Source organism: Falco peregrinus, chromosome 1, assembly GCF_023634155.1.
Source record: "Falco peregrinus isolate bFalPer1 chromosome 1, bFalPer1.pri, whole genome shotgun sequence".
Taxonomy (NCBI): domain Eukaryota; kingdom Metazoa; phylum Chordata; class Aves; order Falconiformes; family Falconidae; genus Falco; species Falco peregrinus.
Window position 1 is genome coordinate 118,318,277 of NC_073721.1, and position 25,851 is coordinate 118,344,127.

At 43.4% G+C, this 25,851-nt stretch overlaps 1 protein-coding gene and 1 long non-coding RNA gene across 8 annotated transcripts in view; one reads left to right on the forward strand and one right to left on the reverse strand.

The window, feature by feature from the left end:
* Positions 1-14,734, reverse strand: part of ZFAND6 (zinc finger AN1-type containing 6) — a 38,077-nt gene extending 23,343 nt beyond the window's left edge. The window contains exons 1-3 of one of the 7 annotated variants that reach the window (XM_055811792.1): positions 14,590-14,605; positions 13,340-13,406; positions 11,621-11,713 (exon numbers count right to left, since the gene is read on the reverse strand). Coding sequence is in view for 2 of the 7 variants with exons in the window: in XM_055811758.1 (XP_055667733.1) it covers positions 8,505-8,509 (5 nt within the window). In the remaining 5 variants the exon portion in view is untranslated. Of the gene's footprint in view, positions 1-7,319; positions 7,493-8,504; positions 8,529-11,620; positions 11,714-13,339; positions 13,407-13,734; positions 13,868-14,589 lie in introns of those variants that run through there. The other 6 variants (XM_055811801.1, XM_055811778.1, XM_055811784.1 and 3 more) reach the window with 6 other exon arrangements.
* On the forward strand, positions 13,628-20,713 carry LOC129784986 (uncharacterized). Its single transcript, XR_008748381.1, has 2 exons — positions 13,628-13,770; positions 14,714-20,713. It is a non-coding gene; the product is annotated as an uncharacterized LOC129784986 (long non-coding RNA).
* Positions 20,714-25,851: the final 5,138 nt, after the last annotated feature.

Below are 25,851 nucleotides of genomic sequence, written 5' to 3' on the forward strand. Positions count from 1 at the left end.
AAGGGGCTAAGGAATGATCTGAAATTTGCAGTGTGAGACTCTCCTTTCTGAAGGTTTCCAAGACTACACTACTTCCTCAGAGGGAGAGGTCATTATGCTGTTTAGGAAAAGCTTAAAAACTACTGAAAGACATTTGACTGAGGACTGGCACTTTTTCCCACTGCCATCATGAAACAGAAAAGAGGGGGGTTTATATTCCTAAGCCTATACAGAACAGACTGCATGTATTTCAGTTTCTCAACTGACAAGAAATCCAGAGCTGACAGCTTTAGAGTAAAAATCTGCATTGTAAACACTGTGCTTTAATAGTCAGGGCATCCTTTTTACCTACTAATACTCCAGGTACAATTCCGAAAACTGCCTTTCTGATAATCAAGCTTGCTATTCATTCTGTGTTCAGACAAGATTCAGCTATGTGAGCATGCATTTCTAGTACAATGTCTCCCCCACTTACTGTCCAGAATACTTAGATCAGCAAGTTAAGAGCACAATAGCCTAAAAATAGCATGGCTGGATGCCACTGTATCCCTTTTTATTACGATGGTACCTTTGTACAGAGTTCTTTCCACAATTCTACATAGAAAAACACAGCCATAAATGGATTTAAGGGAGGGACTTGTATCCAAAAGGACCAAGCTGTTAAGTAGTGCCATGGGATTTCCCTTTTTCCTCAAGCCACATAAACAGAAATTTGCGTTTTTAGAAGCATTTTGAACAATAACTTTTCAAGTACATCTGACTTCTCTTTTTATCCTCTTGCCATAGTGATTGTATTCTGCCAGAGAACAGACTGACACATGACAGAGTAACAGCACTTTCTAGAGAAAGGAAAATTCATGATATAAAGGAGCAGTAGACAAACATAGAAAATGCAAGCTACACCTCCCTTCAATTATTTTCCTTGACATATTAAAGCCTGTATCACACTTCAGAATGGATGAACAGGGAACAAAATCTGCTCAGAAGATACTGAGCCACAACTGTCAGCAAGGTGTGGCTTTCTATCACGATGCTCGTTCCCTTCCATCCACAACACCGGCCAACTGAGCTTCTATCAGAAAACAATGGAGAAAGAGCACAATATATTCCCTTCCGTTATGCTATAACGTCAGAAACAAGAGGGTGATCAGCAAGACCAATGCCCTTCAGATTGGCCTAGAGTGCATTCCCAGGCACCACAGCCTCAGCTGCTGCATTATGTTAGGCTAGTTCCAGAAGTACCAAGTCCTTGCTGTGGCTTGAAAAAACAAAAGCCCAGTGCCCTAACACCATCTCCCGGAATTCTTGTCTCACGCTCCTTTTGCGAAGACAAAAAACCCCACACTACTATCAAAGTATATTTGTATCCCTCACATTAAAAATAACCAATTTTAACCCCAAATCCTGGGTTTCAAGAGAAGACTTTCCATTTTAACAACTAACTTGACGCTGCCTAAGTAAACCCAGCAACACCACAATGCACATTTTACACTGTATATGCCACCCTGTGTAAATTCACCAGATAGAACTATCAGGCCATACAAAGATGTTTCAATAAATTCTTCATCTCAGGTCTTGACAGTCTGAGAAATTAAGATGTCAGGGCTGCAGCAAGGACTGAGGTCTTCCTAAACAGAGCAGACTGATATTCCAAGCATTCTAATTGTGCAGTGGGGGATGTCAGCTAGAAGATATACGGATAAGTAGGTAGCAACTAATCAGGGATTTATTTATATACAGAATGACTAGGTGTAAACCTAAGACCACAGGTCACAGTCACATTGTGACTTTGCAGAACAACAAGCTCATTCTCGCAATAGAGGCCATAGTAACAGTCAAAAGTTTTACAGATACCAAGTTAGAGAAAAGCAAATGCAGGAAGGCAACACAATCAACTAAGTGACCAGAGTATGAAATTAGATTTTTTTGTTGTTTTCCAAAAAAATGTTTAAAGCCAGTCAATTACTGCACTGCTATGCATAGGAGTTTTAAACAGTTTGACTAGACTTATTAAGAAGGCAAAAAAATCCATGCACGGCTCCCAGGCCAGTCCACAACAAACCAAACATTCCTTGATCTTAGCCCCTGCATGGTTTGACATGCTCAGATGACGATTTGTTTGTTATGTAACTAATAATACACTTACCTTGACCTATTGTTACTAAACACTGCCTTCCTCATCTCTCAGGATACTTTAAACAAACCTCATGAAGACACATTGATATCCAAAACAATCCTATTGAGAAATTCTCAAGTCTCTTCCTTAAAAAATGTTCCAGGTAAGTCCTTCCATGTTGCCACAATTATTTTTTTTCTTTTTTTGCAAGTTAGCAATCAAATATGTTGGTATCCTGAAACACTAAACAACATACTTTTGTAGTTACTTTTCACAGAGACTGCAACATTTGTTTGATAACTAACGTGGTCAATACCTACACTTCATTCAAGGATTTAACACCAATATCCAGCAGTACATCATATTAGCATATTTCGATATCATGATCCGAACTTAAGTCCGGTGAAGTTCACTTACAACTCTTCTATATCAGCAACAAAAGCTACCTTGTAAGCTTCTGGCCTAATTCTGAAGGAGCTAAGAAGAACAAACTCCAAAACATCTAATTTTAACATTCAAAACACAGCCACTTGTTTTGCCCCTGCCTTGATAATGGTGCACATTCCAATGCAAGGTCATTCTGTTGCACAGAGAACATAACTGCTACATCAAATTACACTGCACTGAAGTGTTGTTTCTATGTATGATTTAAAAAAAATAGTAATCTTAAATTCATACAGGAGGTAGTAGAGAAACAATTTTATCCTTCTTTGCAGTCTCATATCTCCCCTGCCACTCCATCCTCAAAAACAACTCGTTAAATGTTTTCTTCTGACAATCATAACTCAGAGATAGCCTTTTGTACAAAAAGGCAAGAATATGCCAAATCTAGGTACAGACATTTTACATTTTTGCCTGCAGAACTGATGGTTCTCTCTGGCCTCTCACCTCCAAATACAGTTTAAAACCTTAAGTGGAAAATACCTACCTTCCCCATGCAATATTCTGCTTTCATCAGCCCAATTATAATCAGCAGCATACACCTGAGAACTATCTACCCTCCTGCTTGTTCAAGGTAATGGCAAAAACTTTAAGCCCTTGTTTCAAGAAACCCACATCCAATGCAAAATGTTTAAACAAGCTGAAAGCACCTCACTTCTATCCTCAAAAATACTGCTATTAAGTTCCCACTACAAATTGATTATTAAGTTTGTATTTGTTTCCCCAGTCCTTCACGCAGATAAAAATGCCTTCGCATCATGAATCACAGGACACACCAATGAAGTGTTGTCTTAAACCCTGGGCTAGTTAAACTGTTCAGGTGGTTGCTGGGGCCTGCCAAGTCAGCCACACTGTTTATAGTTTAGTTTTCCAGATACAGGATTATTACATTTCAGACTGACAAATACCGTATCCTGAAGGTTAGACTCCCGTGATAAAAATACATCCTGACAGAGCAGAATGGCTGAGCAGGGGTGGTCTTCAGCATGGAGCCAGTTTCGGCTTCTGCAAGACTGCTGAACCATTAAGTTAAAGAAAAAGTTGTGTGTTTAATACAATCAGCACTAACAAGGAGCTATTTTTAGGAAATACTCAAACACAAGTGTTCATTTGTTTAAGTAATACTCAAAAGATTGTCTTAAGTTATCTAAATGGCGCAGAAGATGGACGAAGCAGTTTATCTCTTAATGCATATTTTAATAGCCAAAAAAGTTACTTTTCAAATGAGAAAAACGCAGCTTCTGTCAACAACTGGAGAATGAGCGTGAAAACACAACCTGATGGAGGAGAAATGATTTTTGCACTGTTAAAGCTTTGGTTTTGCTAATCTCCATTCAGCTCAAAAGCCCTATAAACACAGTTCGAAGAAGGGATCTGTTAAAAATATATCACCCCACCCCTTCAATTAAGGGCTGAGAAGCTTATGACACATCTGAGACAACCAACAAGAACAGGGAAGAAGGACTTAATGTTCCTGATATTTTAAAGGTAAAAAAAAAAAAAAAGCAGGTTTAAAAATCCCAAACGTTTCATGCCTCTGTTAAATAGATTTTAAAGCAAGAACAGACCCAAGCTATTTTTATTCCTTTGTAGTTCATGTGTAATTAACTGCTTATTTTCACAAAACCTTATTACAGTGTAAACATCATTGGCCAGATCATCTGCCCCACCCAGACTGAGCTCCACACCACAGGAGGCCAACTATCTCTGTGAGGAGCCCTTGTATCTGCAGGAGAGGGCTGGCCCTCCCGTACCAATCTTCCCCACAACAGCAGGGCTGTAATGATCAGCAGCTCCCTGAGCTCTCACCCCTTCACCATGTCCTTCCTAAAAAAAATGCAAGTAAACTAGCCAACAGGCCTACCCCTGCATCAAGGACCATGGGCAGACATCCCTTTCTGGATACAGCCAAAACTCTCTAAGATGACATTATTTCTCCCCCCCACTCCCTTCTGCCTCGGGCATGCAGCAATTAGCAGAAATAATCACTAAACCACTTGGGAAACAGGGGGAGGAAGAAGAGGGGAAAAGCGCCAGTTGGGTTGGATCGAGCCACTAATTTAAAACAATTATAGCTAACTAGTTGACTTTGCCTCCAGTGCTCACAGGACCCCCTCTGCTGGAAGAGGGGCAGGAGGCTCTTGCAAGTAGCAGAGGGCTCAACAAGCATGGATCTGAAGCCCAGGTCACCATTTGCAGGATGGATGGTCTGCCCTCCCTAAGGCTCCAGACATGCTTTCCAGATATCACCCCATGGCAGGCGTGCAGCCTTCTCTGTAAGTAGTATTACACAGAACCAGAGCACAGGATTATTATCCCAGCACATGGTGGGCCACCTACTTCATGACACTGGGACGTGCCACCAGCAGTCAGTGGACCATAAAACATAGATTACCTTTGCCTCATAAACAGGGGAGATAAAATTTGATCCCACATTTGGTACACAGGTTTACAATCTTTTAAGAATCTCTTATTTACAACAGAGATGTATATTCCATCCTGGCACAAGAAGCAGACACATAAATCCCACAGCACACAACACATTCACAGTGTTTAAGATCTGCAGATGGAGCATGTGCAGGAGAATGTTTTACGAACAAGAAGTGCTGGAACAACCAATCCTCATGCAGGGACAACACGGGTCCTGCCAGCAACGGCTCTGAATGCAGGCAAGAAACATTTGCTGTAGCCTGAATACAGAAGTTGTACAGCTGTGCCAGCAAAGTGGTATGTTTATCCTTTAGGGCAGATCTGCTTTCTACAAACAGCCTGCATTAGAGTTGTACATATGTGGCGAGAGAGCTGAGCATTTCACTTCTGTGTGGAATAAATCAGGAAAATTGGTCCCAGAAAAGACATCCTTCCTAAGTCGGGCAGCAGAGGGGATCCAAGAAGAATGGCTATCAGTCATCAAGCAATATGAACAAAGCAGCCTCATATATTCAGCTTTTTTCCTATTCGAAGTAAAACCAGCTTTCGGCTAAATGTAGTATTTAACAGCATAGAAATACCTACCTTTGCTTCCTTTTGTTTAAGCAAGTCAAACACAATACTCAGAAGTTTATAGCAATTACAGCGAACTACACTATTTTTCTCACCCCCACCTCAGAAGTCTGATCTCTAGCCATTCAGTCTAGGCCTAGCATCACTTGTAAGTTATGAAATGACTCAAAATCCAGGTATTTAAGCACTTACATATGCTAGTCTTAACTATCTCCCCTGATACACGAGATCTAGCCCACCTCCCAGCTAAAAGACCGCATATAGTCATGGCTCATTCTAAAGTAGTATTTCCAGGGTTTAAATACAACCTAGAACATTTCAGAAGTGTTATTAAAAAAGATACAAACAGATAGCAAGAGTAAATTAGTAATTCAGACCTATAAGCCACTGGAGCATGGCAAGATGCAAGCATGTAAAGACACTGACACACATAAAAGTAATTCATACCCAGTATTTTGGGAGAAAACAAAATGGCTCAATGTAAAACTGAAAGAGTGAGGTACACACTTTAACAATCGCACTTGTTTACATTCAGTAAAATCTCTAGGCAATTGCTTCCCACAGTCATTTGGAAGACTGTTCCTCAATTTGCACATCCATTCTTCCATCACCTTTACTAATCATACAAAACCCATCAAAATCCTTAGACTCAACAAGTATTAGGGCCATGAGTATTTCCTTCTAATTCCCAAGAGCAGCTGTATATAAACATAAGTGTTTTCATAAAAACCAGGAAATATTTAGTGAGGTAAGAAAATATATTCCCCATTCTGAAAGCACTGTTCTGTATATGGCCTCATCTAACAGACTTGTTAAAGATACAGAAAGCATGACATTTAAAAGAAAGTCTTCATTCCCACCAGAAACCCCCAGCTTCCCGACTCTCCACTTCCTGCTCTCCTCCCTCTCACCCTATCCCATGCCACCCATGGCAAACCGTACTTTTCCTCTTCCTGAAGCCCTTTCAGATGCAGAAAGTGTCACTAAAAATACCGTATGATAAATCTGGTACAGAAACTGAAAATAATCTTCCCTCGAAGAGGACACCTGCTATCATCCAGCAATACAGGATTCAAAACAGATTATAAGCGATTCCAACGACAAACCCACACACCCCCCCCCGGGTTTTACTGGCTTTTTTTTTTTTTTTTTCTTTTAGGTAGTAGCTGCAACCAGCAGTAACACTTCATTTTCCTGCCTATGTTTGTAATCAGAGCTCTGACAAATCCAAATACTCTGCCAAACTGATGAAAAAGAAAAAAATCGCAGTGTTCTACGTAGTTTTTACATATCTTTGTTCTAAATACTAAAGACCTGCGAGACATTCATCTCATCAAGAACAAATATACAGACAACAGCACAGCAGTCTTCAGAGCTACAACAAAAGACAATTTGAGACAAATGACTTAAAGCAAATGCTATCACTGAATAATCCCCTAGCAGCTGTCATAATTAGTTAGCTCAAATCTCATCAGCATCAGAGAAGTTAAGAGTTAAAATCGAGCTCCCTTCCTGTAACATTGTGTAACTCCAAAACAGCAGCATTATCCTCGCTATTTTAGAATTCGCATTTCTCCATCGGATGAGGTGGAACGACTCGATCCCTCCACGCCAAAAAAAAACCGTGCAAGCCCAGAGATGACAAAAGAAACTCGGTCAAGTTTGAGCCTCTCAACACCTTATTTCCTGTCTAAAGAGCCCTTTTGTTCTGCTTCCCTGCATAAATGTTAATATTCTGCCATCATTAGAAAACGAAACAATGAAAAAAAGCCCCACGCACATGAAATTCGCTGCCCCCGAGGGCGAAATAACGCCACACGACGCGATTAGAACCGGAAAATTCCTACCAACAAAATCTCCACAATTTTCTGTTTGCTTCACCCCAGATTAACTTCACTTGAAGCTGTACTTCGGCGCAACCTAGCCTGGACGCGGAGCCCCGCCTCCCCAGCTCCTATTGGTCGAGGCGGGGGAGCCCCGCCCAGCCATCCAGGCTCCGCTCCCCCATTGGCGGAGCGGCGTATCCATTATTTAAAGAACTTTTTCCTTGCTAGCAGGTTAGGCTGGGCAGGTTAGAACACCCTGGGCAAGCTGGTTCTTAAAGGGACAGGACCCCGCTCCGGGCTGTGACAAACTAGACCCTCCGGCGACTCGTCGCCCCGAGCGAGCTCAGGCGAGTGCCCTTACCAGCGGCGGCGGGCGGCCAACCCCCCGGCGGCCCCTCCGCGTCCCCCGGCAGTAGCGCTCCCGGGGGGCCCCCAGCCCTGCCCCCACGCCGGGTGGGGAGGTGGGGGTGGGGGGGCGAGCACCCCAGCGGGCTGGCAACGCGCCTCCCGCTGCACTTACCCCCCTGCCGCTCGCTCTGCTTGGGGGGGGGTGATGCCATGTGGGGCTGGAGCCCACCCGCGCCAAGAGTGGCTGGAGCTACCCCGGCAAGCCGGGCACGCTGTGCAATTACTAACCCCGGCTAAAAATGCGTTGGGTTGCCAGTTCCAGAGACTCCTCTGCCCACTTAAAGCATGAGTCAGCAGAAGAGGAGCTCCGCAGGAAGTGACTGTCTCCATCTCACAAGGTACCATGGCTCCTGCCAGAAACTTTTCGTGCTTATTCAGGCTTCGCTCAACTGAACAAATTTGCAAGATCCTGTTCACCTTCTGACAGCAGCGTTTCTCACAGCGCAGCTTCCTCTTAACACCCGACAAAAGCCTGTCGCTTCGATTAAAAGTGTTTCTTTTCCCTCAGTGTAAACACCGATGCAGTTCCTTACCCATCTATCAAGTGAAAAGCCTGGAACACGCAACAGTAAAACCAAAACAAGGCTTAGTAAACATTTCACAAGTGCAGATATCACACCTCGTTGAGAAAAACCTTGCCCCATTCCGAACAAGCAACACACGGGAGTGCCAGAACACAGTCGGTGTTCCCTCCTGCACCCACAAAGCGCCACCAGTTACACCAGACTTACCTCATTAGCAAGGTTGCCTTAGATACAACATTTCCGTGTGTTTAGTGTAAAAATAACTAAAAATACTAAGCTAGAGGAAGATATGACACTTGTCAGCGTAAGTACATTTGAGTTGGTTTTGTACTGTGCAGGGGCAGAGAGGAAAAACTCCTCCTTGTTCCTGGTGCTCGCCACCTCTCCTCCAGCCAGCCGGCCCTTACTTCACCCACCGCCTGCGCCAAAAAATGGGTACCTGCTTTAACTTTCCTACTGCAGATTAATCAAGTCCAAGACAGTTTAGCATTACTGCAAATACCACCCAACATCAGGAAAATAGTTACAGCCAAGTACTCCCTTGAGCTGCGATACATACACCAAAAGAGCATAAAACCCACCTTCAGGAAGGACATTTAATTCCTCTGAAACGGTCAAATAGCACGTTTTGTGTCACCTCCTATTTTACAGGAATCTATCACACCACAAATCCAAGTAGGACTGAAAGGCAGCAATTCATACAGTTGTAAATTAATAAGTATGAAACACTACAAGAACAGAATTAACAAGATTTACATAACTTCCCCTACAGAACCTAAAATACAAGCTGAAAGAACCAGACCTTAACCCCGGCACCTGATTTCAGTGTCCTGCAAGAGTCTAGAAGTTAGTCAGGTCCCCTGAGGATAACTGTCGGGCCACTACTTCCACGACACTTTTTTGACCAAATGTTATCTAAGCAATCAAAACCAAGAACATAGTTCATGCAAATAAAACATACCAGTAAATTGTCCCCTAAGTGTCTCTGTAACCAATCTTGGAAAGCTTCAATTTAGAGCATAATAAATTTAAGCCCATAAAAAACAACAGCAGAAGTCACAAATCTTACCAACCAAACTGCGCAGTGCTAGAGGAAGGCATGACGACCCTAAAGTCAGTGTTACTGTTTGAGTACTTTCAAAAGCTGGGGGGAGGGGGGGGGATGGGAAACCCACAAACCAAACACATTACCCCAAAACTCTCCATCTCTATAAGCTGCCACAAAAGTCTAGCCACACCAGAACTGCAACAGTGATGAAAAATAATTTTTATCATCAAACATTCCACACTTGAGCTCATGCTTCTGTTACACAAGCAACTAGCAGCTCCTTATCACTGCAACAGAGAAGTTTCATCCCTTTTTCTTCCCACCTTTCCCCTCCCAGTCATGCAGTCTGGCCAACTGCCTCAGCCCAGCTCTAGGGCTCATCAGACCCTTCCATCTGCCTCCAAGTCACTGATCTGGCAGAAGCTTGGCCAGCTTCTGATAAGCAAGAGTAGGGCTTATACCCAGAGCATAAGGGGAATGGCAAAGCAGATTCTCCTCCATTCAACACTGACAAGCTAGATTTGCTTACCTCATCTCATTTAAAACAAACAAACAAAAAAACCACACACACAACACAAAACCATCATACTAAGAATGCCCTAAGGGTCATTTCCTACCCTCACAGAAGTTAAGAACCCCCACAAAAAAAAAAAAAAATATCTGTGGAATATCCAAGCTAGGTTCATAGTTGACCCTACCTCACTGGGCAAGAAGTCATGGGTAAGCACATCTGCATCTAGAGGTTGGGAATCTGGACATTAAAAAATTGCTGTTCAAGCTATTCCATACTGAAGGAGACCTAGTGAAATCAGGCACTAAAAAGCCTGATTCACACGCTCAGTTTCTGCACATAAGCCACCTATTTTCCCTGTAAATAGATACACATTTTTGAGAAAATGGAGAGGCACCATTTTAAGGTCCTGGCTCAAGTTATGGCTTTGCTACTCTTACAATATCTGTAGCAATGCAGAAAAAAACAAAAATAGCAGATTGCAACTGGAAGTGCATTAAGCAGGGAAGCTTTGACAGCAGTGTAAAAAAGATTCAGTTTGCTGCCACTGAACTTTGCACTGAGGACAGTAACAAGGGAAAGCACCTGACTCTCATTTGACTATTGTAATCATGGAACAGCTAAAAGGCCATTTGTTCTGTAATCTTACATATACAGAAGACTGTAAGTTTGGAGAACTTGACAGCTCAAGAGATCAAGAGCAGAGCCTTTCATCTTTAAGTCACCAGTTCAAACAGAGACCAGAATAGTAGCGATCAAAAGCTACACGTGATGGCTGTTCAGGGATTAGATGAAGAGATGGTTGCTCACTGCCCAGTTCCCAACAGATCAATGTGAATCACAAGAGCTTTCTTCCCAGTTTTCACCTATTCTTTGCAGTTATAAATACATTATACCTTCTGGATTCTGTACATGTTAATAAGTAGCAAAGCAACTGAAACTGCTGCGTACACACACTGAACTTGCATTGTAGAAAAGGACTTTACCCTCCGGTTGTCAATCATGTCAGCACTACAGCATGTGCTGAAATTTTTATTTATTATTTTTAAACAATAATAGCTCTGACTTTTAGCTTTTTCATTACTAGAGGTAGCTTTAAAAGTAATACTTAGCTTCCCATTCCTTTCACATCCTCAAATGCTTCAAGCCTGTTTATAAACAATAGCTCTCAAACTTGCTTGTCTAAGGTATTTTTGGAAACGTAACAATTTTACAAGCACAACCCTGGCATTTGAGAAATTCTTTTGAGACATTAGTAATTATTTTTTATCAAATCTAAGCAACATAAACTTCATAAGGGCCACGTCTACATAAGGACAGGGGAATAAAATTCCCTGTGTGATGAAAGAAACTTTCCTTTTCATATTCTTATACATTCTTCAACACATCAGTGCACAGTTGTTAGAAAGTCAGGTAGCAACAGCTCCTTTCCAACCTGACTTTAGTTTCAAAACTCTGCAGAAGTACCTGGAATTTCCAGGCTGACAGGCTAGATGAAAACAAGTTCAGAGTGTATGTTGACTGAAGGTTCTGGAGTGCAGGTTCACTGTCCTGCTACAAACACCAGTACCAAGAACAATCTTCTACACAACCCCAGCAATACAAAGTTCCATAGTTTTTAGTAGCGTATGACTTCTCAAGAATGAAGCTGCTGATGAAAAGCCAAGATCCTAGAAACTTCAGTATCCTTAGGAGTAACTAAGGAGGCCCTCGCATACAAAGAATTCAACTTGCTCTTCCAGGAGTCTAGAGAGAACAACATACCAGACTGATGAGATTTCAGTAATCTTGAAGAATTTTGAGATTTCTCTTGCTGCTTTCAATCCAAGATGTACTACTGCACTGCAGTCATCAAATCTGGAAACAACAAGAGGTGCATGTGGTAAATACTGAGTCTTCATCAGACAGGACTGGTTAGTTGTCTGGACAACAGTACAGATGCACCAGACAGAAACACATTCCCCTGGAAGTTTTAGCAGCTATCTCAAAGCGCCCAATGCTTAGCTACACTGAGAACTTAAAAGTTCATCCACATGTTAAATTCCAACTGCTTCCTTCTATATAGGAAATAAGTCATTAAAAGAATCACTTACTGGTTTTTTTCGCCCCTCCTAGGTTATCTCCTGGCCTACAAAGCTGCACATCTGTAACAGGTCTCAATCACTCTCAGCAGTGAACATGTTGGTTTGGGGTTTTTTTTTTTGTTTGGTGGTGGTTAGGTTTTTTTGTTTGTTTTTTGTTTTATTTTTAGATCAGGACATGGAATTATCTCTTGTACAGCTGCACCATGAGGCCTCCAGTGATAGATGGCCACATCACTCGCTTTAGTCAGAGTCCTTGAGAAAGGATCTAGACATTGTAAAAGACTTTTCCTTTACGTGAGACATCTCTTGGGTGGGAAAAAAGTAGCATACTACAGTTTCCACTGAATTCAGCATGGTCCAGGTACATTTACATGTAATCCATAATACTCTTTGTAGCTTAAATCAAGTATCTTGAATGCAATTCATAGCCCATTCAGCATTTTAAAAAAAGGAAAATAATAGCTGCATAACTATTAGCTGCCAAGAAAACGAAGCCAGAAGTTTGTATACTTGTAATTGTCTCAGAAATCATTCTGATTAATATAGTTCTTAAAGCGACACACTTTCACAGAAACAGGGATTACCTTTATCTGTAACCATAGCAACTTTTCAGTAGTTTGTGTTAATGCTATTCTCCGTCTGATAATTTGCTACTATCTCTTTCAAGCTATTTGTATAAGGTTTTGAACGTGCCACCTGAGACAAGTTGAAATGTAAACTTACATTCTTAGATCACACTCTTAAAAGTGCATAACTTAACATAAAATGCTGTTAATTTTTGCCATAAATTCATGATTAGTCAAGAAGTAAATTTATTTTAAACTTATTATTTTAACATGATTCACAGTTTTGTAAGACAAAGAAATATTTTAAGATGTATCCTATGAAATACATACAGTCAATAGTTTCTTGAGCAGTGAAGGATTTCTTCTCCTCTATCTGGAAGGTAGTAAACCCAAGGAATTATGCCACTGATATGCCACAGACTTTGATGTTCAGTATCGCAAGGAACAAAAATCCTCCCAAAACACACTTATTTTGGCCTGAACAAATACATGACAGATGAGAAAAAGAGCCAGGCCCCTTGTTCTAGGTTAGGTGAATAATTAATATAAAGAACGGGTGTAGGTATCTCAGCACTAAATAAACAAATCAGGCAGAATTCAAAGAGCAAAGCTATAAAAGTTAAAGGAAAGACAGGAAGGAGACTAAGGAATTTACATGTTTGCTTCCTCAATTGTTACCATCATCCACAGTTCAGAAGAGGATTAGCACTGTGAAAGAAATTATTTAGGATGACATCAGACAAACAAAATCATTGGCTTGGAAGCAGGAGGAGGAAGAGAATAGTTTCTTTTTTTTTTTTCCCCCCCCCGCTAAAGTTCATAGGGCAACTTACCAAGTGGCACACTTCTCTCTTCAGCATAGACAGACAGTTTGGCACAGTTAAGATACAAGCATAGATCCTTAGAAGAATGAAAGAAACTAAGCACGCTCTTTACTGCCCGTAACTCTTATGCAATGACATCTATTATAGGACAAGTCTGGACAAACATCTAGGGAATGGACTTCAGAACACAACGGTGCGCTTTAAGACAGTCCACACAGGAGGAGAAGTAACCACCGTCAGTTCTGCCTAATGCCTCCACATTACATCAGCACATTTGGTGGAAGCTTCTATATTTCGTTGTTGTTGCTATTGGTGCTAGTAGTAAGATAATTAACACTTGTTGTTTTAAGACTCCCCCATCCCAATATCCTCTGGAAGCAGGAGTGGATGTTCGCACCCCTTACCTATCACTTCAGGCTTTTTGCAGAGCCTAAAAGGAGGTAAGTTTGGGTAAATTCCGCAGGGCTCCTCGGTGGACACAAGAGCAACAAACTTTTCGTACAGGATGACAGACCGCGAGGCTTAACCCCTTGGTTTAATGGGGGGTGGGTGGGGGGGTGGCGTGTGCCACAACGGCGTGTCGCTTCCTGAACGCTCCTGTCCCCAAACCAGCCAAAGCCGCTGCGCTGAACTCACCGCGGATCACAAACGCGCCCTGCCTGCCGCGGGCACCGCCGGCCCCGGCCCGGGGGCAGGCCCCACGCACCGCCGGGGAAGCCCTCCCGCTCGCTGGGCACCGCCGCCAGTTCAAGCGCAACCCCCCCGGCAGCTGGCAGACCCGCCGCCCGGGGAGGCCGCCCCCCGGCTATCCCCAGCCCAACCAAAATAGCTGCGGGGCCGCGCGGGAGGGGAGCGGCGGCGGGGGCCGGCGCAGGGCTGGCGGCGAGCCGCGGGCCGCCGGCCGCCTCTCCCCTTCCACCCAAGGACACGAGTACAAACACCTCTGCCCTGGGATGGCTCCTGCGCACGCAGCGCGGAGCTGCCGCCGGGGGGGTGCGGGGAGGAGGAAGGAACGACCAAAAAAGGCAGAAAAAGAGCCCCGGGGCCCTGGGCCCGGCCCGGTCCCGCCGCCGCCACGCAGCCCCGGGCCTGCGGGGTGAGGGGGTCGGGGGGACGGCGGGGGCGTGACCCTCCCCTCAGCGCCCCCACCCCCGCTCCCCCGGAGCTAGCGGGCGGCCGCCGCTTCGCCTGCCCCGCTACTGAGCGGCGCCGCCGGCCCCCAGCCCGGCCGCCCGCCGGCCCGGTCGCGCTCCCCTCACCTGCCGCCGGCCCCGCAGCGTCCCGCCGCCGCCGCCGCCCGCCCGGCCCCGCCTGGCCCCGCTCGGCCCCGCTCGCTCCTCACCAAACTTTTTTTTCCCTTTCTCCGTGTTTCGTTGCCCTCAGAGTGACGCGGGCGGGCGCTGATTGGCCGAGCCGAGAAAGGGAGGCTGCGAAGAGGAGGAGGCGGCGCTACGCCCCACGACTAATTATTACAAGAAGACGGCGGCGACGTGAACCACTGAATGCTATTTAAAGGGACAGCGGCCCGTCCCACGTCGTGTCTGTATTCCCCCACCCCCCCCGGGAGGGATCCGAGGCGAACGGAGGGGCGGGAGCACGGCCGGGGGCTGAGCGGGCAGCTGCCGCCCGCACCGGGCAGGTTGAGCGGGCGAGCCCTGAGGCGGGCGGGGGGGCTGCACCCCTCAGGCTGGGGGCCGGGGCCTGCAGCGGGCGTTGCGGGGCGGTCTGTGAGGAGAAGGAGATCCCTCGGCACGTCGTCGTCCACCCTTCTTCCCCCTCCACAAATAAATTTATTTCTCTGCAAAAATCCCCTGTGGCCGCCTGCTGCCACCCCTCCGCCCGAGGGGCGCCTCACAGCCGTGCGGGGGAGGCTCCCCCTCAGGGAGCGGGGCTCGCTAGGGGCTCAGGCCGGCTCTGAGCGGGGCTGCCCGCCGCCCCCTGCCCTGCGACGTGTGGATCTTTTGTTATCTACAGTGTGTCACATGACTTGTTTCTGTTTCTCTCTTTTTTTTTTTTCTTTTTTTTTTTTTTAAATAATTTATTTATTTATTTCACGTTGGGGCTCGGAGACAATACCCCGCAGCTTATTTTTACGCAGGACGTTTCCACGTTCCACCCACTGTACACAGTCTCGCCCCATGTTGCAGGCGGTGGTAAACTGTACCAGGAAGGTTTTAAAGGTGAGATTTAAGGGTGATGAGTGACTTGGTGGCTCAAAGCAGATAGGAAGGGAGTGCAGGGTTCTGGAGAGTTGAAACAAGACAAATGAAAGAGGAATTTATCTGTGGATAGTGGAGAGGAGCACGCCAAGGCTGGAGTAGGTGCCAGGAGATAAGCTGAGTTTGTGTAGAGTTTTGAAGGAGGAGAGAAAAAACGAGCAGTTGTCAAGCTCAGGAGAAGCCAGAGAAGCTGAAGGTGGGTAGAATATCTTTCCATTTCCAAGGGGAACAGTGAACAGATTTTAAAAATCGTTGCTCTGCTTTTGAGCAAAGGAACTAGAGACTATCCTAAGGAAGGCATTGCAAGAGGACACATAAGGAATTCAGCAAAGACAGAAGTCCAAGCAGAGATGTTCTGTCAGTAAGAGCTTGTTATTGCCAACACTGTGAGCCAACTAGGCCGATCCATAAGCCTGGCAGAAGCACTTAATGGGAAGAAGGCCCCTAATTTTTTTGGTTTGACTATCCGAGCTTGGTTCAATAGCAGAAAATGCTGGTGCAACCAGCATGGAAGTGCTAACATAGCTTTACAGCTATTTTGGTATAGATTATTCACTCTTGGCTGTCTTTGCTGATGCAATAAGTCTTCCAAATGCCAGGTTGCATGAACAGAAGATGACCTGCATTGCATGTGGGTATCACAGCATTCACCACAACATTATTTGGAGCGCTTTCATAGTCTTGGCAGTCATCATAAGGAGCTGTGGGGAGTGATGATCACATTCCTCCAAGCCTCTCCATGATCATCCTTTTTTTTATACAATTTTTTAAAACCTTAAATTCCCTTTGGTTCATCATCAGACTGCCACCTTTGTGCCAGGTTTCATCTCATCATTAGAACTATAGATGCAGAATAGTAGCATGGAACATTCACAGTGTATGTTCAGAAAAAGGCCAACTGATTCTTTTGCAGTTGTGAGCAACCAGCACAACAGCTGGCAGTACAGCAGTGGGAATAAAAGGGAAATGCAAACAGTGAACAAGACGGACATCTCCTGTGAGGAGTTATTGACCAGCAACACATGGTGGAACAAATGTTAAGTTATGGCATCAAACGTCAAGGCGGGGGGCGGGGCAGCAGAATGTTCAGATGTGATCTTGCTCAAGTTGCATATGAAGCACGTTAGTTTTCTGATATGCCAAAATGAGAAAACTGAGTTACAGTAATGCTGGAGTAAGTAGATTCCTTGAGGCATTCAGAATCGGTATGTTTGGTATGGTCAGAAGCTGCCACAACTCAAAAGAAGCAAACAACTGGGAAATAGGGAACACGAAGTTTTATGTCATCTGCAGAAAAACAGCCAGTAGTCAAACTGTCTCTGAGGAAGAACATTCACAAACAAGCTGGCCAGGCTTATTCTTGGGGCAGAATAAAGGATGCAGTTAAAAATTAAGTGTACATCTTGATCCACTGTGAATGAAAGACATAATAATGAAGAAATACCATTAAATTTTCTCGTTTGAGGACTGGTAGGCTAAAAAACCTTGCTGAGCTCAAGTAAGATATGGAAAGAGATAAGTGTATAATCAGAAAAATGACTAAGCTGTTAACCACCCAGAGAAGGCATCCTTGACTCTGAGAAAGGATCAGAAATCAGCTAAAGATGGGAAGCGAAAAGTGACCCTGAGCCAACAGATGAAAACAGAAGCCTGTTTTCTGAAAACTGCTGCAGAGGGAGTTAGAGGCTATTCCTCTGCCTTAAGTTGACAGGAATAGTATTGATTTTTAAGAGTACACAAATGTTCAGCAGGACTAGGACCGACAGAAGCATGTGGAGCCTGGTATGCAATGGGACATTCATCTTCATGAAACAACTTCATTCTACCAGGCATAAATTTGCTTTGACAAAGCAGTCCACAAGAAGCTCCAGACAGTTAGGTAGGGCATCCCAGCACAAGCTGAGACACCTGAGAGGGAGCTGAAAGTTTTCCCAGCCATGCAGGTAGTTTGGTGATGTATAGCAAAATGGAACAACTGATGAACGAACGTTAGTTCCTCATTTATGTTGTCACAACTGAAACTGTGCTTATTCTCCTTGACCTGCATTACTTAGATCTGCCTGTCGTATTTTAAGGCTCCCATCATCTTGATATCTCAGCACAACCTATTTTCATGTTAAGGGCCATCTATTCATATACCTCTTTCAAACGTGTTGGCACAATTTTTCTGAAAGGAGTTCCTTCTAATTTTTACTCCCTTCTCCAAAATCCATTTAATCTATCTGCTAACACAGAGGACCTTTTTATTTGGTTCCTTTTATGTTTGTTTCTGCTATAGTAGCTTGTTATTTCTTTTGCTAAAGCTTTAGAAATCACTTGAGGAATTTTAGTAATGTATTCATTTTGAGGTAGCTGTATCTTCAGAGCTGGTAAACAGAAAGTCTCTTATCCACTTCAGTGGGCTTTGGATCAGGTGTTTAATGCTAACATCATTTCAGTTCTTCTAATCTAGTTGTTTGGGGCCCAGCATGCAGCTCCTGAGGCTGATGAGATTTTCACCATAGGCTTTAATGAGAGCAGAATCAGCCCCTAGTTCCTGAGAGACAACCAATAAAAATCCTAAAGAAATAAGTACAAGACTTTCTTGAACTGAGTCTTTGATTTGATTTGATTCTGAATCTCACTGGATTTTTTTTCCACAGGCACCTTGACCTCTGTTCTATGTCTTATCCTAACAGGATGAGCTGAAGTTTCCATTACCTAGGCCTACTGGAGATTGGGCCCAGCAGTCATTTGGCAGTGGCCTTGCAAGAGCAGCAATGCCAGCTCTCTCTTGCAATGCCCACATTCAGAGATCTGTAGAATTAGAGTCCAAATTCTGCTTGTATTTGCAAGCCCAGAACACCACTGACTTCAAGGGGGTTGTAGGATTTTAGCCAAGAGCAGAAATTGGTCCAGGATTTTTTCAGATTCCCTCATGCTTCTGTTTATATGATGTTATCATCAAGAACTAACAGCATACTTCATGATGAATTTTACTTTTAAATTACATAAAGGATATTTACTGTGCTGATGCTACATAGTTTGCAAGAAAGATGCACATATGGAAATGAAAACACACTGATTACCATTAGGATTTCCAGCTTTCAGCATTCATTTTCCAAAACAACCCAGGGACTATTTCTCATCAAAAAATGCAGAAATGAAAATCTTCTTTCTTGGCATTTATGTATGCCATTCAGGAGTCTTACTCATCAAGTCTGTTGTGAAAATGGTCAGAATAAAAAAGCCTCGTAATGTACAAAAAGTTCAGTACTCTGCTTTTGTTTTCTGTATACTGGTTTCTCAGTCAGAGATACAGAATCATAGAATATCGAATTGGAAGAGACCCCTACAAGTAATTGATGTTCTTCTGCCTCTCAAGGGGTGGCAGAAGAGAGGAAGATCTGGGGAAAGCTGAGTGATCAGCAAGGACAACATGTAAAAACACAGATAAAGACTGAGAATGAATGGATCAAAACTGTAAAAACAGGTCAGCAGGATGCCAGGCAGAGCACGTTGGACGATGCCCACTGCTGCCTGAAAGCATCCGAGCAGCCAGCGGAGCCAGGTCAGTGCTGCCCAGAGCGATGGCACCCGCTTCAGAGCCAGCAGCTCACTGATGCTCTTGGAACTGCAAAAGGAACCTGAGAGCAAAATAATTGCTCAGTGTCTGTCTTAAGTAGGAAGCAGCATAGGACAGAGGTCCTCCACAGAACAGAGCTCATCTGGTTGTAGTGGGAGCTACTGAACTGCATCATTCCAAATGAAGCAGATTGTTTTGCTGCATAGTTACAAATCTGGGAGCTTCCTTCTAGATAGCCTGCTTTAGAAATCTGGGCTGGGGCCTTTAAAACCCTTGTCGACTCCTCAGTTAAGCTTTTACTATCCATGTTAAATAGTTCATTGAGCGTGGCCTGGTATTTAGTAGAACAGTGTGCCATTGTTGGCGATGAGTAACTTTAGGCAAAGAAATTATTTTGTACCTCTGTGTTTTTTCTTCTCCAGCATCTGCTTTGTTTATGTAGATAGTAAAGCCTTTCAGGGAAGGAGTGGCTCATGCTATGCATGTCTAGTCACCAACACAGCGAACTCCAGTCTTACTGAGAGCTTCTCTGTGCTCCTCAGTCTCACTTATTAACAGTAGCATCTTAACACATCTGTCTCTGTATATGCTTGCCTTTCACCCTACTGTAGAAACAGGGTTTTCATAATAATTACAACTTGAAACTAAAATCTGGAGTCCTAAATTCTGTAACATTACAGTATCTGTATATCATGCTTGCATAAACCCTTGCACAAATAGGTCACTGTACAGAAAGCCCAGAGGCTACCAACCGCTCTGGTGACCAGGTGCTAAATTGTGAGTATAAAGGGACCAGAGATGGCTTAACAGAACAGCTTCGGTCACTGAAAAGTCTCCATGCACACAAGAAAGCTGGCCCTGTCTGACTCTGCTCTAGTCTTTGCAGTTTAACGGGAGCAAAGGTCCTGCCATCAGGGCAGTACTGCTTGGTGCTGCCTTAATGGCAGCACTCCTTCCAAGGCCTTTAAAAGCCAGCAGAATTTAGTGCATCCCTGAGGGTGCTCTGGGCCAATTTTTGCTTTTGCAATTTTCTGTTGCCTCCACTGCATGTAGCAGAGCTCTTAACTTGTAGTGTTTCACTGGATTCTTGGATTTAGAGGGCTGTTCTGTGTAAATAATCATGGTGTCTGGGCACATCCTGGTGTCTAGAAAGCAAACAGTATGCTCAAAGCATCTGTCAGGGATCTAGATACAAATGTTCCAAATGACAAAAATGTCTGTTCATCCATTTACCTGCCTGCCTAGGAATGCCAAGAGCACCAGACTACTACGGGTTTGATGTTCTTGTTTGTTCTGTTACTGTCCATCTGACCTTGCTAGTTCAGACAGGCTATTTGTCAATGCCAGAGAAATCTGCTGCAGCAACAGGGGGAATATCCTGTGTCAGTATTCTCCAGCTCCTTGAGGGAACTACCTCATTAGAGAAGCTAAAACGTCGCTTTGATTGCTTAGAAGCAAGCCATTTATTTTTCAAAAATCTCCAAGCAGTTATTCACTTCTTGTAAAATTATAATGCCTGAAGTCTTTTTTCTGAAGCAGTCTTGGATACTGCAATGACTTGAAATTTGCAGCCAATAAAAAGTTTTACAGCAAAGCAGATATGATCAGTGTTTCCTTAAGTAAGACAATTAATCTTCTCTGTCAAAATGTCGTCAGATTTCAGTGGATTTGAAAACAATAAAATGTTTTACTGGAGAAAGTAATAAAACAGGACATTTCTGTAGCTTCACAGATGTTCATAATGCATTTGAGGTTTGTATGCTTTCTTTAGGAAATCTGGAGCTGAGACTTTTAATATACCTGCAGTATTTTTGTCCCATAATACCCATAATATTTTGTCACAATCAGCTTTGATCTCTCTCATAAACTTCGGCGGGGATATCAAGCTGAAATGGGATGACCACAGTTCTGGTATTCTACCTCAGGGAAGAAGCCTATTGGAAGATTGATAGCTGTGTCTGCTTTTGGGTAGTACCTTTCATTCAAGGATCCTAAAGCAATCACAGAAATCCCTAAGTCTTCCTAGCCAGAAATATGACACAGCTTTACTGCTTTTCTGAAGCGTATTTAACCTCATCGTATCGCATCAGGAGGGACAGAGTCCATCCATCTCTCACCTCCGTGCTGGCGTTTTCCCAAGGAACTGCTAGTGAACACAGGTTACAGAACACGGTCCCTGCAATCTCTACACAGGGAGAAGGGGCAGAGAAAGAGGTATCGTGTTCCTGTTCTCCCTGTAACAGATGGAAATCCCTTGGGTACCACCAGATGTGAGCAGCTCCTGCTGCAGCCTGTTTGAGGACCACAGTGACATAGAGAATTCTGGAAGAGCAGAGGCCTGTGCATTCTCATTCCCACCCTATCCCTGCTACATTTTATAAACCAGACCTGGTCCATTTTACATACTGTTTAGTTTAATCCGATCTGAAGAAAGTCTGGTGCCTGGTTCCCTATACTATCTTTTAATGTCCTGTGCCCTGAACAGGACATATTAAAAAGATACAGTAGCAACATAGCAGAGTTACAGTAAATGCCCAGGGGACTTCCTGAGCAAAAGTACATGCAGAACAAGGCTGGGGATTTGGATCATTGGCAGGTCTATGATTGAAAAGTTTTGTCTTAACATCACACGATCCTGCTGTAAATGGTTTAGCTAATATTTCTTAATGCACATCGGTTAACTTGGAACTTCAGAGGTCTCTGATTTCTCCTTTCTTCCCTGTGATCCTTTCCCCTCTTCATCCTTCTCCCTCTCTGCTCTTGACATTCCTCTCTTCTGCTGCCCTATGAAGTACTTACTACTGAGTAGTGGGATTATGACATAGTTGATAAACTGGGAGATTATGACATCAGAGCAATAAATCATACCTCCCTCCCGGCCTTCTTCTCTCTGCTTCTTTCTTCCTTTTCTACTTCTCCTCTCCTAGAAGAAAGGAAAATCATGACATTAGAAAGAAGCATCTTCTCCCAGTCTCTCTGCTCCCCATCAGCCCTCTTGGAGGGGGTGATTCTATCCTTTTGTTTAAACATTTCTAGAATCTGTAATGATAAATTTGTGCCCTCAGTCTTCAGAATGCATGATACAGTCTTATTTTCACAGCAATGGCCATTTGACAATATTCTGACAACTGACAGGCTTGCAACATTTTCACATCTTTGGGAAATTGCTGATTATCACAGTTGCCACAGTAAACAAGTTCTGCAGAAAGAGAGCAACACACCACAGTACAGAGCTCTGGACTGAAGCTGATTTTTTTTTTTTTTTTCCCTTACCAAACCCCTGGTATTTCTGAAGGTCACTCCTCCTAGAATATAATGTCCCACATATGAAGACATGATGGGTTCCTGTGCACTTCAGCCCTAAGAAAGTTGGAGGGTGTAATTCAATTTCTTAATAAATGCTGTCTTAGAAAATCTACTTTACACCATGCTTTGCTCTTTTATGTAGCAGTCTCTAGAATCTGCTTGGGAAAATTCATTTTACCTAATTTCTTGTCCTTACTGGGACAAAATAATATTTACACATCCCACACCAAGCTCACTAGCTCTCACAAAGAATAGTGCTTAGTATACTGCTGTTAATTTGCTGACATACCTAATTATATAGTTGAATACGTCAACATTGTTATATTTACATGACAGGCATTGATGTGGCTGTTACGTAACACAGATGTACACAAACCACCTTAAAACAAAGCTCAGGCACTGCAAAGCCAATCAGAGTAATATTTATTGAGTTAGAATCATTAGCCTGTGCCAAACTCTGGTTTTAACAGCTAGACTACTACTGGTAATCCAGCCAGCTCATGAAGACCTTGCCCAGTGTGTCTACCTACACAGCAGTGATCTCGGCCTTCCGTCAGGCTCTAGCAGATGAGCACTGGTGGCGTTGGCCACAGAAGGATAAGGTTCCATCGTCCCCCTCTGGGTCTTTCTTCTCTGTGAGAAGCTTCCACCTTCGTGTTGGGGACCAGGGAAAGGGAGGGTAATCTAGTTTACAATTCAGCTGGCCAACCTCACCGCTTAAAGCGGAGGTGAGGAAGCACTGGTGCTAAAATGCTGGATTATGAACGGTGGTATAGACACACAACCTTTTGTGCTACTTTTATGCTAGTGTCAATAACATCCAGCAGAAAATACTGGGAGAAGCGCTGATCATTTACGAAACTACTGCTAAATGTGCTGGAGCTGGTCTGCCAGAGCCCTTGCTCTGGGAAGAGAGGAACTGGGAGAAATACAAACCATAAACCAGCAGCTTTATCTACTAACAAAACATGCCAGTGTAGTTCAAAATCAATATTAAGTCTGGAGTAAATCAGAGAAAGTAAAGCAATAACTAAACCAGGGAAAATCATAAACATTAAAGACCAAAGTATTAGTCCACATCTAACTCAAAAAAAGTTGCTTCTTCTCCAGTATTTTTTTCTCCAGTGCTACAAGAGATTTTCTGCATGATCTTGGGCAAGATGCATAATTTCTCTCTGCCATGGCGTTAGGTAATACTTCCCTACCTTACAATAGCTCATGTTACAAGTTGCTGAGCGTCAAAGAATACTTATTAGCCAGGAGTATACCAGGTCCTGAAGAAGTGAAAGGACTGCAAAAGGCAGATAAAAATGGGATGAGTTCAGTTGTCCTTGGAGCCAGTGGGAGCTGAAGGCATGGCAGATGCTCAGGCACTCTCAGGGTCAGTCTCTTGATAAGGAAGCATTTCCCTAACCAGCATACAGGGAGCAGGTTTAGCGTAGGCGCAAGTATTTACACTCTTAGTATTCAGTGGGCAAATTGATTAATTGCAAAAAAATGTTGTTTGATTTCTCATTGGCACCACTTGTAGAAAACATTTCAGTGGAGTCAGGACTGATTCGTCTCCTGAGGAATGAGATCCTGGTAAAGGTCTTGGGAAACATTCGAGTAAACTTTCTAATGGGTCAGGACCTATGAACGATGACACGGAACAACCCTGCACAAGGTTTGCTTGTTCCCTAAAGCAGTAGTTCTCAGATGTGCAGGGCCTGCATAAGCACAGGGATCCTTGGTGGTGAAGAGTTGAAGTGCACAGTGACAAAGATGGAAGAAGACAGGGGTGAGCATCAGCAGATGGCTGGGCATGTTACTCCTTACAGCGTTATGTATATTAAACTGAATAAGACACGATGGGAAACAGTGAGAGTGCCAGCATTTGGGAAGACACCAGTGCTTTGAATTCATCTGACGGCTAAATCAAGTGACATTTTTTATGAGTGCGTTTTATACCCTTCAAAATTATTTCCACCCACTAGCACTGTAAGAACTATGGGCAGATCAGAACAAACAACACTGACCATTTCTGTGTGGACAAGAATCTTCTACCAGCAGTTGAGTTCCCTTCCCTGGCTTTAACCTTTATTGCCTTACGTGTACCATAGAATCAACACCTCAGCTTTGCAGCACTCTTTTTCATGTCCAGGTAATTAAAAGTATGCCACTGCACCTGGTAGAACTATAAAAATGTCCTTATAAAAGTCTCAGCAGCATTTAATATTTTATTCATTGCTATGTTGTTGTGTTTTGCCTGCAGTAAAACAGCCTCATGGAATTGAGACACCACCACTGAGGGCTAACAAACATTCTCCCTTCAATGTATTGCGTTAGCTCCATGTCTTTTTTTGTCCTTCCAGTTTTGGATCCTTGTATTTAATAACCTTTCTGCTTTCAAGAAAGGAAAAAACAACTTTCTTTTGCTAGAAGTAGGGAACAAGAACAGGCAGTGTTTAAGCTTTCATCTCTTTTCCATATGTGAAAAAGATTGTCTGAAAACTTTATTTCCCAGGGAAATATATTCCATGTTTTAATCTTGTAATGCCTGAATAATTGCCTTGCATATAACATTATCTCTCCGGTTAGTAACTCAGGAACCAGAAGGAAAAATAAACCAAAGTCTAATATATACAAAATAACATTGATAGTTTTATTACAGAAGGTGTAGGAAGCCAAACTGCACAAGCACAGACATAGCTATTAAAGGAAAATTAGAAAGTTGCCGACACACACTGTTCAGAAATAAATTTTCAGGTCCCCCAAAGCCATCTGATTGGCTTACAGACTTTTAGCTTTCAAAATACAGGTTCAGTGTGTTCTTATTTGTCTTCATTTTTTGATATGCTGGGGAATCACATGAAACCAGCATTATTTTACAAGCATGGAGGCTGATAACTCTTTGTTTAATAGAGAATCTTGAGTGCTAATATGACTCCAGAATTTAGAAATTTCAGAAAATCACCACTAAGGCCACATGGCCAGCAGTAGCGCCGTAAGATACGGCATCATTAGTCTATTCAATTCTAGCAAACAAACTGGTGTTTCCCATACATGCAGTTCCCCGTAGGCATGCTGTATTTTCTCATCCAGCAACATTGTCTCAGGGAAAAAGGACTCTGTCTAGGATTTACAGACATCTTGTCCCACAAAGAGAAGCAAAAGCAAATTGGGACATCACAAAATTTGTGTTGTGTTCTGTGTATGCTCAGACCATCCGTGAATGCATATGCAGTAAGTCTGACTCATCCCCAAATCCTGGATGTGAGTGTATAGGAGCCCCAGGTGGAGATCATGCCAACAGTGCAATAAGGAACATGACTAACACCTATCATATGTAGTTTGTTTTCTCGTCCTTTTTTTCCAAGGGAAGGACCGCATGTCTTGGCAGGTACTATTAGCGCTCTCTTTGTATCCAAGAACGAAAGCTCTAGGAATTG